Genomic DNA, 17640 nt, shown 5'->3' with positions numbered 1-17640 from the left:
CGCTACTGGGTTAGGAAATGGCCTCATAGAGAAAATGGTATTTGAATAAGCTACCTAGGGTTTTCTGTTGTATAAGTCGGTGTCAAGGTCACGTTTTCACGTGGTGGCCTGTTCATTTTGTCTTATAGTGATGTCTGTGTGCGTGTGCGCTCATCTCCGATATGGACAGGGTCTAGAGCAGTTCCCGGCAGAGTAATCACTCAGTATTACATTACCCTAATAAATCACGACGTAAATCTTGACGGGATAAATGAAGTCATGAATAAATGTATGAATTAACGAGTGCCAGTGAGCGCCTCAGGAGTGGTGGACCCTTCTTTGAGCCGCAGCCTCGCTGAAGGTACAGTGCGCACAACTGGCTGGTGGCCCAGATTCGACTGGTTAAGGACCGGGATTGCAGCCCAAGCGCGGGGGTAGGAGGGACGACTCCCGGCGGTAGGGGGCGCCGGCGCGGACGGGCAGGGCCCTCAAGTGCCTCCGCGCAGAGCCGGACCGCCATCTACGCCAAGCCGGACCGCCATCTACGCCATGAGCGCGCTGCTGCTGCTGCTGGTGCTGCGCGCGGGCCGCGGGTGGCGCGCGGGTGCCCCCGCCGCCGCCCGCCTGCAGTTGGCGACGAGCGCCGGGACCCGGCCGCGCCGTGCTATGGCCCAGTACCACACCGAGGAGCGCGGACAGCCCTGCTCGCATAATTACCGCCTCTTCTTCAGTAAGTAGCTCGCGCAGCTTCGCCGCGCGGCGCGCCAGAGAAACCTGGGTGGGGGGCGGGGGGCACTTGCAGCGCCTGCGCGGTCTCTCCTCGTTCTCTTTTTGGGGTCCTCGGCGGTCATCCAGCGCTCCAGGCCCGCGAGATCGTGCGCCGAGTCAGGAGAACTGCCAGAGAGGAGGCGGCGGAGCAAGACCCCAAAGCGGAACGCAAGGGCGCAGGGCAGCAGGCGGCCGGGGGAGGGAGACAGCACCCTGCGCCCTGCCAGCCGCCCACCCCGAGAGGTGGGCGGAGTGCGAGCGTTCACCCCGCGGCGGCTCGCGGCGGTTAGCCAGGCCCGGCGGCGGTTCTCAGTTCCCACCACTTAGTGAGGAAAGGAAGGCAGAGCCCGCCCACCCGCCGGCCTTTCTGGTGGCGCAATAAAGCCGTGAGAAAGCGCCTCCTTCCGGGAGCTTCCTGCTCTCGGAGAAGGAAGCGGAACTTTGAAGTGCCTAATCCTGCGGATCTTCTTTTTTGGAGGGATCTGATAAAGCTTCTTTCCCAGAAGCATGACCTGATAGGCACAGGTTTACACCCTGAGTGTGATCCACGATCAAAAAAGCCTTGCTGGCTCCGGGGCAGCCCCTTCTCTGCAAGTTGGACAAGCCCAGAGTGCCAAGCGACTTGCGGGGTCCCTAAGCTGCCCAGTTCAGGGAAAGGACCCCGGTCTTCGTGACTCATTGTTCGGTGTACTCCAGTGTTTCACTATGTACGTTAACTGTACCTGGAAATAGCGATCTTGGTCGCTTGCCTTCACGCCCCACTGACTGCAGAGCCATGGAGTGGTAGTATCTAAGTGGGCCTTGTGTTATCGCTCCGCTGTTCAGAGCACTGGCTCTGGAGCCTTTCACTTCTAAGCTGGCCCTCGAGTTCTTCATCTGACCCTGAACGAGTTTAAGTTTCTAAGCCTTGTTTTTTCTCATCTGTAAAATAGGGCTGCAAGAATTACATGACATTGTATATGTAAAGTAGTTAGTCACAGGGCCTAAAATAGAAATCACTTTTAGTAATACCTCTACGCATTATAGACATTTGTACTGTATGAAAGATTTGCAGTTATCCTACAAGAGGTTAGGGTCGAGGATTGTTTTCTGGGAGAGAAGAGGAACTTGCCTAAAGTCTTCTGATTACAATGCAACTAGTACTAGAATTTTATCTTCAAAATTGGTTTCAGTTTTCACCCTGTGCCACATATTTTCTTCTATCTTCGTTTGGTTAAGACTAATCAGGTGAACAGGAAGTCTCAAATTTCTGAATGGATTGTGTTCCAAAAGGTTACATGTGATGATTAATGGGAATAGTCATAGAAACAGTGTTACAAAATGGCAGTTCACTTTTGTTGTTGAGACAGAGTTGCTCTTTTTGCCCAGGCTGGAGTGTAATGGCGCGATCTTGCCTTACTGCAACCCCCGCCTCCGGGGTTTAAGCGATTCGCCGGTCTCAGCCTTTCGAGTAGCTGGGATTACAAGCACAGGCCACCACGCCTGGCTAATTTTTACATTTTTAGTAGAGACGAGGTTTAATCATATTGGTCAGGCTGGTCTTGAACTCCTGACCTCAGGTGATCCGCCTGCCTCGGCCTCCCAAAGTGCTGGGATTACAGGCCACCATGCCCAGCCAGCAGTTCGCTTTTTAAGTAAATTTTTAAAAAGCCTGTCTACTGCAAGTATTCTAGATTTGCAAGAACTACAGTAATTAATAGATACCCAAATAATCAATAAATATTTATAAAGTGTGCTAGAGACTGTATAGAGGAGATTTAGTTTTGGAAATTGCCCTCAGGAAATTCACAGTATTACTATAATTAACACACTGGTTGAGGAGAAGCAAGCTTCAGAAGCCTGGAGCACATCAAGTACTTTACCCAGCACTGGATTTGGAATGGGGAGTCCAAGTCATAATCATGGCTCTGCCATTAACTTGCTGTGTGCTGTTAGGTGAATGATTACTTCATTTCTTTCTCCTGGAGCCAGTTTCTTCAGCTGTAAAATGAAGCATTTGACCTTGAAGTGTTGATCCTCAAGGTCCTTCTCAGCACTGGTATTCCTTGAAGGCATTGGATGAATAACGGAGATTCCAATAATCTCTATAAGGACAGGATTTCTAATGGGGGCATTTTGAGGATTATTAAGTTGCTGTGTCCTGTTGGGTGGGTGATTACTTTATTTCTTTCTCCTGGAGCCAGTTTCTTCAGCTATAAAATGAAGCATTTGACCTTGACGTGATGATCCTCGAGGTCCTTCTCAGCACTGGTATTCCCTGAAGGCATTGGATGAATAATGGAGATTCCAATAATCTCTAATAGGACAGGATCTCCAATGAGGGCATTTTGGGGATTATTTTGGTCTCTCATTGTTTGTTGGTTTGTTTCTTTAGCTGCGAATGTACTTAGGACTCATGATTTTTTCTGTAACTAGAATGCCACATATAAAATACTTTTGCATTAAGTTGGATAAAACGAGCAGAAAAGAAGAAAACCGGTTTTACTAAGATAAATGGGCAAAAATTGAAAGAAAGGGGAGTGTGGTTTTGGAGGGTCCAGGTAGTAGGATCCTGATTGGAAGGTGTGTTGGTTAAACAATTTCTGAACTAACCGCCAGATGGCATCACTGGCCATGACTGTTTACTATTTGCTAGAAGGGGTAGGACAAAGTAAAAGGAAGCCACCCTCGGGCGAATGAAGTAAGGGAAAAGCAATGGACAAATTGTCCTAATTTATAAAGATGGTCACAGATTGGATATTCTTTACTCAGTGTGTCTGTGTGCAGTATTAGGGTGGACTAATGTCTCACTTCAAAGAAAAATAAGAGTATAGTACTACTTGGCCTAAAATTGTTATTCAGTGTTACTAAAGTGGAATCATTTTACATATTTCCAAATATATTCCAAGTTTCTGAAATACTAGTTCATTGGGAGGCAGAGCATTTTCGAGCTTCATGTCTGTAAATGGTTTCTCTTTACTGTCATTCAGGAAAATTAGAATAAATGATTGAGGTAATACTTACAAAAAAATTGATGTTAAACTTTGTAGAAACAGCGAGACAGGATGATTAGGGGAAAGAGCATCCTGGTGGGAATCATCAGGTCTTCTTGGTGCCAGCCCTGGTCCTGTTAGTATGTTGCTGTCACTTCACCTCCCTGCACCTCATTTTTTCAAATCATGGAATGAGGAGATTGAACTATCTGATCATTTTCCAAACTGCTTAGTTGAACACAGATATCCCATGGGAAATTATTAGGTTTTCTTTAAAATAGAAGGTTTCGTGGTTTAATAAATGAGAGCACTTCCCATTTTATTGCCTTTTTGAAGAGTAATGTGCATATTTAAGTTCCGAAAGATTCTGATATAACTTGTCCAAAACTTGAACTGCAAGAGTACTTATTTCTCAGAACATTTGTTAATGTCTTAGTGACACCAGGGTTATGATTTCTGCAACTTCCAGAAGCAACTGTGCTGTAACAGTTCTAGACTAATAGCCAAACCACTGAAGTTGTAGTCCTGATTTTACCGTCTTGGACAAGTCACTCAACTGAATTAACCACCAGATGGTATCCCTTACCTCTGATGACATCTGGTAACTCAGATCTCTGTAAATAAAATGGGGATAGCAGTAGTTGCTCTGGCAGTTAAATGAGATTATGTGTTTAATTATCAGTGTCTCACACATGATAGGTATTTAATAAAATTTATTTTTCCTTTTGACTTTAAGACATTAGACTAAAATCCTTATTGTTACATTCTGTAAAGGGAGAAAACAAGGGGATGTGGATAAAATTAATTATTTTGAAAGTGTTCCTATTATAGGTTTCGGAGAGTTTTTGTTGTTTATTCATTCATTTTATTTTATTTTATTTTTCATTTGTTTGTTTAGGGATGGGGTCTCAACGCTTTTGCCCAAGTTGGAGCACAGTGTGCTGTCACAACTCATTGCATCCTTGACCTCCCCAGCTGAAGCGATCCTCTTACCTCCACTTCCCCATAACTGGGATACAGGCATGCACCATGGTGCCTGTCTTCTTAGGTCTTAAAGTTTTAATGGGTACTTGGAATCCTTTGAATTAACTGTGAAATCATAATAAAGTTAGACTCATATCAAGCCAAAGACCTAATATTGCATGCCAGTATTCCTTTGATATCTTGGGAGTTTTTGTTTTGTTAATAATTTGAAATCTCTTAGATTCCAAACTTTTCTCAAAGGACAGGGAAAAGCTATGTTTTCCACAATTTGGAATTTTCTTATTATGGGATAGACAACTGGTTTACTTACAGAAATAGTGCTGAGGATAATTCAAGTTGCTTTTATTTAGTCTGGAAATGAACCATGCAGTTTTAAAAAATTAATTTGCTTTGTCACTTATACTAAGCATGTGCTTATGTTGAAATTACTGTAGGTTTTCTTTAAGTGTGTCATTTGGGTAAGTAGGTGGAGTCTGCCTATATCTTTGGACTTCAAAGAGAACTTCCTATGAATAATCCACAAAATATGTTTGAGTCTTAAGTATAAGTTTCTGCAACTTTTTAAAGTTGGCTTATATCACAGAACTTCAACTGATATAATAGAACACAATGGGTACTGTATGAATATAGAAAAAGTATTTTATTTGATTTTCAGTTCCTAAAACCTTAAACGTTTTCTATATGAATACTGTGAAATATGAATTGTGTGATCTATGTGGAACAGAGGAAGCATTTTTATTGAAGTTTTTAAGCTTTTTTACATTTTTTAATCTTTTTATCAGAAAATAAAACAAAGCTAGCTTTAGTCACTGCCAAAGCTTTTAGTAAGAATCTCTATAAATGGTTTTGTAATAGTGTGTAATTGTATGTTGGTATATAGTATATATTTAGCTGTCTGGTATATGTACATAAAATTAGGTATAGTTTTCACATTCCATTCAGTTTTCTCACTTGCTCTGGTGTAAGTAATAAACTTTCATTCTGATACAACTTGCTCTTGTGAGAGAAAGAATCCCATAGATAACTTAGAAAATGCTAGAATAAAATCTAATTTCAGACCAGTTGAAGGGAAAATTTTGACTACTGTTTAGCAATATCCTGTATATTGATGGGTCTCATAGAGGTTAGCAATTAATGCCTAAGACACAATCTGATTTTTGACAACAGTGAAATACCAAGGCAAAAATGACACGGTGACTCAATCATTTTTTTTTCCCCCATAATAAATATCCTATTAAAGTGATAGTAAATCAGGATAAGAAAGGGTAATCCTAAAACGACAGCTAAGGAACCACCGCAGCTTGAGATTTTGAAATATGTATAAAAAGTTTAAAAACTGTTGGAGGTATGGTTATTAATGAAGCAGTGTGAAAGAAGTCCCAGCTGAAGTTTGTGTGTTCAGGGGATGTAGTTTAGGAAGAAGCCGAGCTGCTGTAGAACCTCAGAGAGGTTGTGGGTGTGTTGATATCAGATAGAATAGAGGGTTAAATGGAGGTAGAACTTAACACAAGGGGATTAATTTAAGTTTTATCACAAATAGCACACAAACGTTTCCCATGCAGGTCTAATGCATGAGGGGTGTGCTAGTTTCTTCTATACAAATTGAATTATTAGATGAGAGGGAAGTAGGACCCCTGGTGGTGTTGGTGCCCCAGCAGCGCTCTGCATGGTGGCATTTGGAGACCCCAGCATAACAGCCAGCCTCCTACCCATTCATCTCTGTGTAACACAGAGTTCCCAGTCATTTTTTTTCTAGTCTGTTTAATATAAACCAAAATAGCCAAGGATCACCTAAGTTAAGTTTTCATCACTATTACTCTACCCAAATGCTTGTTAGGGCTACCTGTCACCTCCATGCTGCAACCTTAATGGTCAGTTTGAAGTCTTCATATGACCTATTAACAGTACTTTTTATAGTTGATCACTTTCTTCGAAATACTTTTTTTGTCTTTCGCAGAGGAATTTCTCTGGGAATGCACTTTGTCTTAGTTTCGATGCGTCTCCTTCACATTCTCCCTTGTTGAACCTTTTTCATATTTCCCAGCTGTAACCTTTGAAATGCCCGGGGCTCAATCCTCAGCCTGCTTCTCGGTGCTGCTTCTGTAGGGCAGAGATTGGCAAAGTTTTCTGTCAAGGGCCTGATAAATTCTTTTGGTTTTGCAAACCATTCAGTCTCTGTCACAAGTACTCAGCTCTGTCACTGTAACATACAGCCATGGACAGTAAAAGTATGGGTGTGATTATGTTCCAGTAAAACTGTACTTACAAAACTAAAACCAGGCCATGTGACAGATTTGGCCCATAAGCCAGAGTTTGCTGATCATTGCTGTTGCTCGAGGTGATCCCATCAGGTCCCATAGTGTTAGACACTATTTACAATTCCCAGATTTATAACATTAGCCCCAGTCTCTTCTTGAACTCAAGATTTAAACCCCCAGCTTTCTATTCTGTGTTGGTACTTAAATGTTAAGATGCAACTCAAGATTAACAGTATAAAACGGAACACCTGATCCCCTCCTCCCCATCCCTCTCCCCAGACTTGTTTCTTTCTCTGTCTTTAGTCACTAACCCATAACCTGGGAATCATTCATGTCACTTTTGCTCTTAGCCCACAGCTAACTTATTAGCATATTTTTTGAAATGTACCAAAAGACAGTTCCTTCTTTCCACTTCCACCCTTGTCACTTTGTCTGTGTCACCATCATCTTTCCCTTGATCAGTCGTAGTAACCTCCTGATTCTTCACCCTGCTTCCACCCTTATCCCCTTGTAGTCTACTCTGCATGCAGCAATCACCTTGATCCTTTCAAAATGTAAGTCAGATCATGTCCAAGCTCGGCTTTCCATTTCACTCAAATTTTTTGAAATATGTACCATAATGTGTAAGGTCTTACTGGATCTGATACTGAACTTCTCTCTGAATTCACTGCTTGCTACTCTTCTTTTTGATCAGTGTGCTCCTGCCATCCCTGCATGAGCAGGATAGAAGAGGGCTCCTCTGCCCTAGATAGGCAGCGATCAGGTGATAGTCAGGCAGCTGTTAACTGTTTCTCTAAAATAATAATTGGTTGCAGCTTGCGCCAGGGAAAGGGAGTCTTCAAATAAACAGAATGTGGTCAGCATCTTCACATAAGATCTCAAGAACTGGGTGAGTGGGCTCAAGCATTTGCAGTAAGAGGCAAAATGGCAGAGTTTGGTATAGGAGCTCCTAGGGACATTCTACTGGTAAGGGGAACACCTCAAGTGAACATGGGTACAACTCCAGTAAACACTTTGCACATGGTCCCCTTCCCAAGTGCTAGAAGGCCACTGTATTCAGACAGCCTGCCCCAAGGGAAGAATCAGGGGAGATGGGACGCAAGATCCTGGAAGTATGCCAACTTATAAAACCCAAGTTGAAAGGTCAGATCGTGCATTTGTCTTTCAAGCTGGCCTATTTGCTCTCTGCCAAGTGTACTTTCCTTCCTTTTGTTCCTGCTCTAAAATGTTGTATTTTAATAAACTAATTTTATCTCTAAAACTTGCCTCGACCTTTCCTGCCTTATGCCCCTCAGTTGAAATCTTTTTCTGAGGAGGCAAGAACTGAGATTGTTGCAAAGCCATAGGGATTTGTCACAGGTAACATTTTCATTTTTTGTTCTTCACTTTCTCTAATTTGTTTTCCTTTATAGTGCTTATGATACATGATAGAATAAACACATAATTATTGCTTCTACACCCCAATTAGAATGTGATTTCCGTAAGAGCTGGGAATTGGAATTTGTATCTAGTACCCAGAATCCTGCTTAGTGTAGTGTGTATGTTCAGTAAATATTTAATGAATGAATTTAAGGAAAATTTACAAATGAAATGGGAAAAACAAGAAACTTGAATTTTGGAAGGTCAAATGAGTGTTCTCTGAGATTTTTAAAGTTATTACATCTGTTATAATGGAAAGGACGAGTGGGCTATTAAGAAATGACAATCAAAGACCAAGACCTTTAACAAATAACTTGTTAAAACAAGTAACTCAGTAGAAGGTGTAGTGGGTTGAATGATGTTCTGTTTTAGGCCACGAAGTTTGTGGTAGTTTGTTACAGCAGTGCTAGGAAATGAATATAGGTGAATTAGAAGATAAGGTAAAGAAATCTAACAGAAAGTAGAACAAAATGTCAGAGATAGAAAAAGGAGGCAAGAAGAAGTAACATAGAGATTGAATCTGGAAAGTCCAACATTTGGCTCATATGGGTTTCAGAAGGAAAGAAAAATGGAGAAGAAATTGTAAAAGGGATAATAGAAAAAAAAGCTAAGAATTGAAGGACCCAAGTGTTCTGACTCCTCCGTCACATTATTATACAGCTGTTCAGAGTATCCTACATGTCTTGCTGGGGGTGGGGCTTGGGGAGTGGTCAGATAACAGACCTGCAACACTGAATGCCCGAAGACTGGAATAATGCCTTTGAAATTCTGAGAGTAAAGAATTTTTCTCCTAGAATTCTCTACTCAGCCAACTGTCAATCTGGAGTGAGGACTGAGTAAAGACATTTTAAACATTTAACAACTTGAGAAATTGGCCTCATGTGCAGTCGTTCTTACAGAGCACTAATTAGGGATATGCTCCTGCAAGACAAGTAAGTAAACCAAAAAAACATGAATGCACGTGATTCAGAAAATGATAGATCACAGCTGGAGAGCAAAGAAGCAGTCTTAGGATGCCCAGAAATCATCCAGTTCGAATTGCAGCTTGAGGATAGAGGGTTCCTGAGGGACCTGTTTGGGTAAAGAGAGGATTCCATAGTTTTGATGATACCTATAAGGCATTGGAATAATTTATAGATGTGATTTTGACAATGTAAGAAAGATAATTAGAAGCACAAAGAAAAATACAAGTTGAACAAAAAAGGAAATTTAATTATAGCATCCTCCTCATCAAAAATAAACACGTAGACAGTGCTTCTCATACACCTGAGTGTGAGAATTATTTTGGGTTTTTGCCAAAAATACAGATATCTATTTCTCCCTCCTTGAGATTTTGATTCACTAGATATAGGATGGTGGTTCAAGGATCTGCATAATAGTAAGACTTCCAGGTTCTTCTTTTCTAAGAGAAAATTTGTATCTATATAATAGGGAAAGCATAGAAAATTCAGTATGATTACAGAATATTCTGTCAGCCTTGATATGAAAAAATAAAAGTACAGAAGATAAAAATTAGAAGAATGAGAAAAAAGGTAAAAAGGCAGGTTATTGATGTCAAGAAATACAAAAATTTTTATTAGTTCTTTTTCACGCTGCTGATAAAGACATACCTGAGGCTGGGCAATTTACAAAAAAAGAGGTTTATTGGACTTAGAGTTCCACATGACTAGGGAGGCCTCACAGTCATGGCAGAAGGTGAAAGGCACATCTCATCTGGTGGCAGACAAGAGAATAGAGCTTGTGCAGGGAAATTCACCCATATAATCATCAGATCTCATAAGTCGTATTCACTGTCACGAGAACAGCATAGGAAGGACTTGCCCCCATGATTCAATTACCTCCCACATGGAAATCAAGAAGAGATTTGGGTGGGGACACAGCCAAACCATATTATTTTGCCCCTGGCCCCACTCAGATCTTATGTCTTAATGTTTCAAAACCAATTATGCCTTCCCAATAGTCTCCCAAATTTAATTCATTTCAACATTAACTCAAAGTCAGCAGTCCAAAGTCTTATCCGAGACAAGGCAAGTCCCTTCCACCTATGAGCCTGTAAAATCAAAAACAAGTTAGTTACTTCCTGGATACAATGGGGCACAGGTATTGGGTAAATATAGCTGTTCCAAATGAGATAAATTGGTCAAAACAAAGGGGCTATAGGCCCCTTACAAATCCAAAATTCAGCAGGGCCATCAAATCTTAAAGCTCCAAAATGATCTCCTTTGACTACATGTCTTACATATAGGTCATGCTGATACAAGAGGTGAGTTCCCATGGTCTTGGACAGCTCCACCACTGTGGCTTTGCAGGGTATAGTCCCCCTACTTTACTGCTTTCATAGGCTGACATTGAGTGTCTGCAGCCTTTCCAGGCACATGGTGCAGGCTGTTGGTGGATCTACCATTCTGTGGTCTAGAGACAGTGGCCCTCTTCTCATAGCTCCACTTGGCAGTGCCCCAGCGGGGACTCTGTGTCGGGGCTCTGACCTCATATTTCCCTTCCACATTCCTCTAGCAGAGATTCTCCAGGAGGGCCCTGCCCCTGCAGCAAACTTTTGGTGAGCATCCAGGCATTTCCATGCATCTTCTGAAATCTAGGCAGAGGTTCCCAAATCTCAATTCTTGTCTTCTGTGCACCTACAGGCTCAACACCACATGGAAGCCTCCAAGGCTTGGGGCTTCCACCCTCTCAAGCAAAAACCATAGCTGTACCTTGGCCCCTTTTAGACATGGCTAGACTGCCTGGTACTCAGGGCACCAACTCCCTAGGCTGCACACTGTAGAGGGACCCTGGGCCCAGCCCACTAAACCACCTTTTCTTCCTCGGCCTCTGGGCCTGTAATGGGAGGGGCTGCCGTGAAGACCTCTGACATGCCGTGGAGACATTTTCATATTATCTTGGGGATGAACTTTTGGCTCCTCATTACTTATGCAAATTTCTGCAGTCAGCTTGAATTTCTTCTCAGAAAATGGTATTTTCTTTTGTATCACATTGTTAGGCTTCAGATTTTCCAAATTTCTATGCTCTGAATGCTTTTTTTTTTTTTTTTTTTTTGAGACGGAGTTTCACTCTTGTTACTCAGGCTGGAGTGCAATGGCACGATCTCGGCTCACCGCAACCTCTGCCCCCTGGGTTCAAGCAATTCTCCTGCCTCAGCCTCCTGAGTAGCTGGGATTACAGGCACGTGCCACCATGCCCAGCTAATTTTTTGTATCTTTAGTAGAGACGGGGTTTCACCATGTTGACCAGGATGGTCTCGATCTCTTGACCTCATGATCCACCCGCCTCAGCCTCCCAAAGTGCTGGGATTACAGGCTTGAGCCACCGCGGCCGGCCTGCTCTGAATGCTTTTAATAATACCCAAGTCATCTGTTAAATGCTTTGCTGCTTAGAAATTTCTTCCTCCAGTAGATATCCTAAAATCATCTCTCTCAAGTTCAAAGTTCCACAAATCTCTAGGGCAGGGTTGTAATGCTGCTAGTCTCTTTGCTAAAACATAACAAGAATCACCCTTGCTTTAGTTCCCAACAAGTTCCTCATCTCCATGTGAGACCACCTCAGCCTGGATTTCATTGTCCATGTCATTATCAGCATTTTGGTCAAAGCCATTCAACAAGTCTCTTGGGAGTTCCACACTTTCCCACATTTTCCTGTCTTCTTCAGAGCCCTCCAAACTGTTCCAGACTCTGCCTGTTACCCAGTTACAAAGTTGCTTCCACATTTTTAGGTTATCTTTTCAGCAGCACCCTACTCTACTGGTACCAATTGTATTAGTCCATTTTCATGCTGCTGATAAAGACATACCTGAGACTCGGGAATTTACAAATGAAACAGGTTTATTGGACTTACAGTTCCATGTGGCTGGAGAGACCTCACCATCATGATAGAAGGTGAAAGGCGCATCTCATATGGTGGCAGACAAGAAGAGAGCTTGTGCAGGGAAACCCCCTCTTATATAATCATCAGATCTCATCAGACTTATTCACTATCACAAGAACAGCACGGGAAAGACTTGCCCCCATGATTCAGTTACCTCCCACTGGGTTCCTCCCACAACACGTGAGGATTCAAGATAAGATTTGGGTGAGGACACAGCCAAACCATATCAGTATATCTGGTGGAATAAAGAATTAAGGTATAAAGTATTAACATTAGCCAGTTAAGAACTTACAGGGAGGCTTGGGCCAAGGGGGATGCTAGAGAAACCTTGAAAACTGAGTTCTTGGTCATGACTGGAATGGGGAGGTCAAACCTGCCTGCTTACACCCTTTCACTCACTAAGTGCCGTTAAGTTTTCTTCCCTAAGTGCTAAATAAAAACCATCTCTTTCAGAAGACACCCTGGATGATACCAACTAAAAGCCTGACTGCTGCCCTTCCCTTTTATGGTTTCCACAAAGCAACTGACCAGCATTCCCTCCTGATAAGAGTGGTTCTGGCAAATCTGTGGAGAATGTGCAGTGAGGGTTTTCATGTTTTCTGCTTCACCTTTTGACATCAGAGAGCTGAAAATTCCACCCTCAGATCATGCTACCACCACCGTTTTTTGAACATGATCCCATGGAGAAGCATGAAGTTCAATTGAGCATGCGTGCAGGTTGCACCCCTTTATGAGAAATAAAGCTCTGCTTCAATTTTATGAACCTCATCATTCTCTTCAGTTGCCATTTTTATCAAGTTTAGTAACTAGAAGTCTGGCTTTTGGCCTTTCTAGTCATAGCTCCTGTGCAAATTTATAGATATATTACCCATTAAAGCATTATCATTATCTGAGATCTAAGGCCATATTGGTTTTCTAGAAATAGTTATATTTTTACTTTTTTTTCATTATTACATTTTTATTAATACTATTTCATGAAATAGCTTCTAGTAGGTATGGTTATGTAAGTCAGTAAATACAGACCATTCACTCATTTGTAATCTTTTTACCTTCCATGTGACAATTACAAAACTACATATGTGTGTGTGTGTGTGTGTGTGTGTGTGTGTGTGTGTGTGTGTGTGTATAGACGATCTGACATCTTAATAAGTTTATTGGGCTTGTCCACAGTTAACAAGAGCATTGGATCTTTAGGGAAATTTGACACCAAATCAGTGTCCTAGACTTATTTACTCTCAGTTGCAAAGGCAGCCTAGCTTTTCTGTTAAGTTTCTTTTACCCCCATGATAAAAAACTTTTCTTGTTTGTGTTACTTCCTGGATTCTTACAGCTGAAATTATTGTTAATTTTCATTGCAATGATAGGTCCCAAATGAACAATCAAAGTAATCTGTTAAAGGGATTGTATTTTTTTCTCTTCAGAATTCTACCTTTTTTACTTTGGTGACTTGAAGAGAGGACAATCACAGATTGATGATTGTTCTTGGAACAAGAGCTTCCATTTATATGTAACAGTTGTCCCTCTATTTGCAGGAGATTGCTTCTAGAACCCTCATAGATACCAAAATTTGCAGATGTTCAGTCCCTGATATAGAATGGTATAGTAATTACATATGACCTATGCATTCCTGGTTGTTTTTTTTCCTGATGGATGAAGGAGGGTGGAAAGAAGCCAAGAGAAAGAAGCCCTCCTCTCTACTTTAAATCCTCTTTGGATTACTTACAATATCTGATAACTTGTAATGCTGTGTAAATAGTTGTTATATTGTATTGTTTTATTTGTATTATGTTTATTGTTGTATTTAAAGAAAAATACAGAATATTTTTTATTTGCAGTTGTTTGAATCTGCAGATGCAGAGGGCTGTGTATGTCTTCTTAACATCCTCCTAGTTGTCTTTCAACTCCGTATTTATTTATTTTTAAAATTACATACAGTAAATTTTACTTTTTCTGTGAACACTTCTGAGTTGTCACATGAGCACAGATTTGTGTAAACAGCATCACAGTGAAAGTACAGAGCAAGTCTGTCCCTCCAAGTGGCCTCCTTTAGAGTCAGCCTACTCTCTTACCCTCAGACCCTGGCAACCAGCCACTGATCTGCTCCTTATCTTGTAGATTTGCCTTTTCCAGAATGTCATGTAAGTGGAATTGAATTGAGCTTCTTTCACTTGATATAATGTATTTAGATGCATCCATTTTATTGTGCATTCGTTTTTGTGGAGTAATTAATAAACCATAATTAAAAGATATTATATGAGTATAACATAGTTTTTCTCCATTTACTAGTTGTACATTGGGTTGTTTACAGTTTTTTGGTGATTTTTGAATAAAGCGGTTACAGAGAGCAGTTTCAACAGAAAGCCAAGGTATGGTGAGGTATGCAGTTTTATGGGGCTTTTACCAATGTCACACTACAAACACTTAGAGATTTTTGGGTGAACATGTTTTTATTTCTCAGTTAAATACTTAGTGCGATTTCTGGGTTACATGCTAATTATATCTTTACACGAAACTACCAAACTGTTTTCCAAAGCAAGTGCACCATTTCCAGTTTCCATCACCATATTTTATTTTAATCAAAAATAAGTAAATATGGCCCACTGTGGTATCTATTATGTTTAGAAAAATAAACATGCAAAAAATTGGTAATTTTGTTTTTTGTGTTCTTGTGTTGATCATAGATAACTTCGTAAATCAGGCAGAAAGTCTGATGTAATATATCAAAGAGAAGGTTTCTTTTTTTTTTTTTTTAAAGTGCATCCTTTTAACTGATGAAAAGGGGTTTATAGGTTATAGCCAGAGTTTTATGTACTTCACCATTTGTGTGCTCTTTCTTATTTTTATCCCTGCCTTGTGCACACATCCTTCAGGAATTACCTTGTTGCTAAGGTGGGAAAATAAAAATTATGTTAACAGTTTAAAGGGAAAAATAAAGTGGCCAACTTTAGTATCTATTATGTTTAGAAAAGTAATAGAGATATTTATCTAACACATATTTGCTCAGCAAATATATATTGGATGCTTATTAAGTGCCAGGTACTTTTTCTACATTTTGGAGATCCAGTAGAAAGCTCAAACAAAAATGAACAACTACCAAAACTCCAGCACTTAATTCTAGTGATAAGTGCTAAGGTAAAGCATACAGCATGGTAGGGGGAAATAAAATATTGGTGGGAATTAACAACTTCATTGTTAAAGTTATCTGCCTCTATTTTTATTGGACAAATGCAAAGGCTTATTTTGTTGTTGTTTAATAAACTTTTCATTTTGGAATAGTTTTAGATTGGCTTAAGCTGCAAAGTTAGTGCAAGATTCCAACATACCCCTCACCCAGTTTTTCCCTAATATCTTAACATCATTTACCATTGCCATTGTAAATTTAGTTTACATTGCCATTGTAAACTAAGAGACTGACATTGGCACATGGCCTTAACTAAACTTTTAGCTAAACTAGATTGTATTTGGATTTCAATTGTTTTTCCAGTAATGTCAGTTTTCTGTTCCAGGATCTGGTTCAGCATACCAGACTGCATTTAGTCATCATGTTTCCTTAGTGTCTTCCAATCTGTTATAGTTTCTCAATCTTGGATTTGTTTCTTCTCTCTCATTTATTTATTTTATCATTTATTTGTATTCATGTGGATTCAGGTATATTTATTTTATATTTTGTTGCTCAAATTGTTCCAGCTTTGGTCTTTGGGAGCTGTTTCAGATTGGTTCACATTTCCCTTTACCATACCTTCAATCTTTTGATTTTTGAGCACTTGGTTGCCTTCTGACCCAACAAGATGTTCCTGGCTCTTGTGTATTCTTTGCTCCTGCATTAAAATCAGGCATTTCTCAAGGAGGCCTAGTTCCTATTATTGGAGAATGGCATTTCAAAACCAAAATCTGGGCCAGGTGCAGTGGCTGACACCTCTAATTCCAACACTTTGGGAGGCCCAAAGTGGGTGGATTGCTTGAGCTCAAGACTTTGAGACAAACCTGGGCAACATAGCAAGACCCTGTCTGTATAGAATATTTAAAACCTAGCTGGGTATAGTAGTGCATACCTGTAGTCCCAGCTACTCTGGAGGCTTGAAGTGGGAGGGTAGCTTGAGACCAGGAGATTCAGGCTGCAGTGAGCCATGGTCATGCCACTGCACTCCAGATCTTGTCTCCAAAAAAAAAGAAAGAAAAAAACCAAGATGTTGTTGTTGGTGTGCTCATTGCTATTGGGATGTAGCCAGTCTTTGTTTTATTTTGTTAAAATGTTCCTGAAATCTGAATTTGAAAATTATGCCAGAGAGGTAGCAGGCCAGAAGCAGAACACCCTGATTTAGGAAATTACAAAGTGAAAAATTTTTAGGGCTCTATTAATATTAAGCTTATCTTTTAGAAACAGATGTATTCCAGTAAAAGAGCATTGTATTTATTTAAAAGGGATCGTGTTTATTTAAATAATACATACTTTTGAAAGTATTTAAAATACTCATTAAGGTAGGATAGTTTCTGTTATTGAAGTTTGTTTTTGTTCTAAGCTTACTTTAGTATTAGCATCCTTACCACATTGATTGGAAACAATGTTTCTTTTCTTTTAATTGAATAGGACCTTTGGACTTTTTTTCCTATGGATAGTAGATGGAAATTGGGAATACTATTATTAGGTTTTCCAAAGGGAAATTGAAATCAGTTTTAATAGAATTCGCTTAATGAGTCTCTTTTTCAAAAGTGAGTTTTTGTTTTTTTGTTTTGTTTTGTTTTTAATATTTTGGGTTTTACTCTATCTTATATTTTAAGATAGATATAAGATAGATATCTGATTATTTTAAGCCGCAGGGATAAGTAAATGATTTCAGCAACCCAAACATGGTTTAGTTGGTATATATTTCTTTTTGGTCCTTAGATTGTGTCAGGTTTTAAAAGTTGAATCAACTTTAAGTTGGGAGTTAAAATTAGCTTTGAAAAAAGCAGGTAAGTTTAAAAGTGGATAAAGATAGTATTGCTGTAAAGAACAACGTGTCTGTTGCTTTAATTCTGTTTGTTTTTTTTCTTTGCAGAGAATGTAACTGGTCACTACATTTCCCCTTTTCATGATATTCCTCTGAAGGTGAACTCTAAAGAGGTATTGTTTTTACTTGTTTTGGGAATGAAAATGTGTACTTTCAGTATCACCATAAGATGGTTTTTGGAAGCACCTTGAAAGGAAAAAATGTTGGAAGTCAGGAGGACAGACAGGAGTTGTTATAACAGGGTCATAAGCCTCCTATATGAATTAAAATTTGTATGAGAATAGGATTCTTCCATGAGGAATTGGTAGAAAGGGATGTTACTGGTCCATAAAACTTAGAATTTGGTAGGAAATAAAGATTCAAGAGTAGTAATTTAGGAAGTTAACAAGA

The 17640-nt window shown here is 40.2% G+C and overlaps 1 protein-coding gene across 7 annotated transcripts in view; it reads left to right on the top strand.

Annotated features, from left to right (window-relative positions):
• The first annotated feature begins 461 nt into the window (after positions 1-461).
• PPA2 (inorganic pyrophosphatase 2) overlaps positions 462-17640 on the top strand; it is a 109706-nt gene continuing 92527 nt past the window's right edge. For 5 of the 7 annotated variants that reach the window (XR_012516905.1, XR_012516904.1, XR_012516903.1 and 2 more), the window contains exons 1-2: positions 462-709; positions 17299-17363. Coding sequence is in view for 3 of the 7 variants with exons in the window: in XM_074396530.1 (XP_074252631.1) it covers positions 529-709; positions 17299-17363 (246 nt within the window). In the remaining 4 variants the exon portion in view is untranslated. The remainder of the gene's footprint in view (positions 710-17298; positions 17364-17640) is intronic. The other 2 variants (XR_745079.3, XM_039468521.2) reach the window with 2 other exon arrangements.

The sequence above is a fragment of the Saimiri boliviensis genome, chromosome 3, assembly GCF_048565385.1.
Source record: "Saimiri boliviensis isolate mSaiBol1 chromosome 3, mSaiBol1.pri, whole genome shotgun sequence".
In the NCBI taxonomy this organism is placed as follows: domain Eukaryota; kingdom Metazoa; phylum Chordata; class Mammalia; order Primates; family Cebidae; genus Saimiri; species Saimiri boliviensis.
The sequence above is the reverse complement of the archived record's forward strand: the minus strand, read 5'-3'. Positions and strand labels throughout refer to the sequence as shown.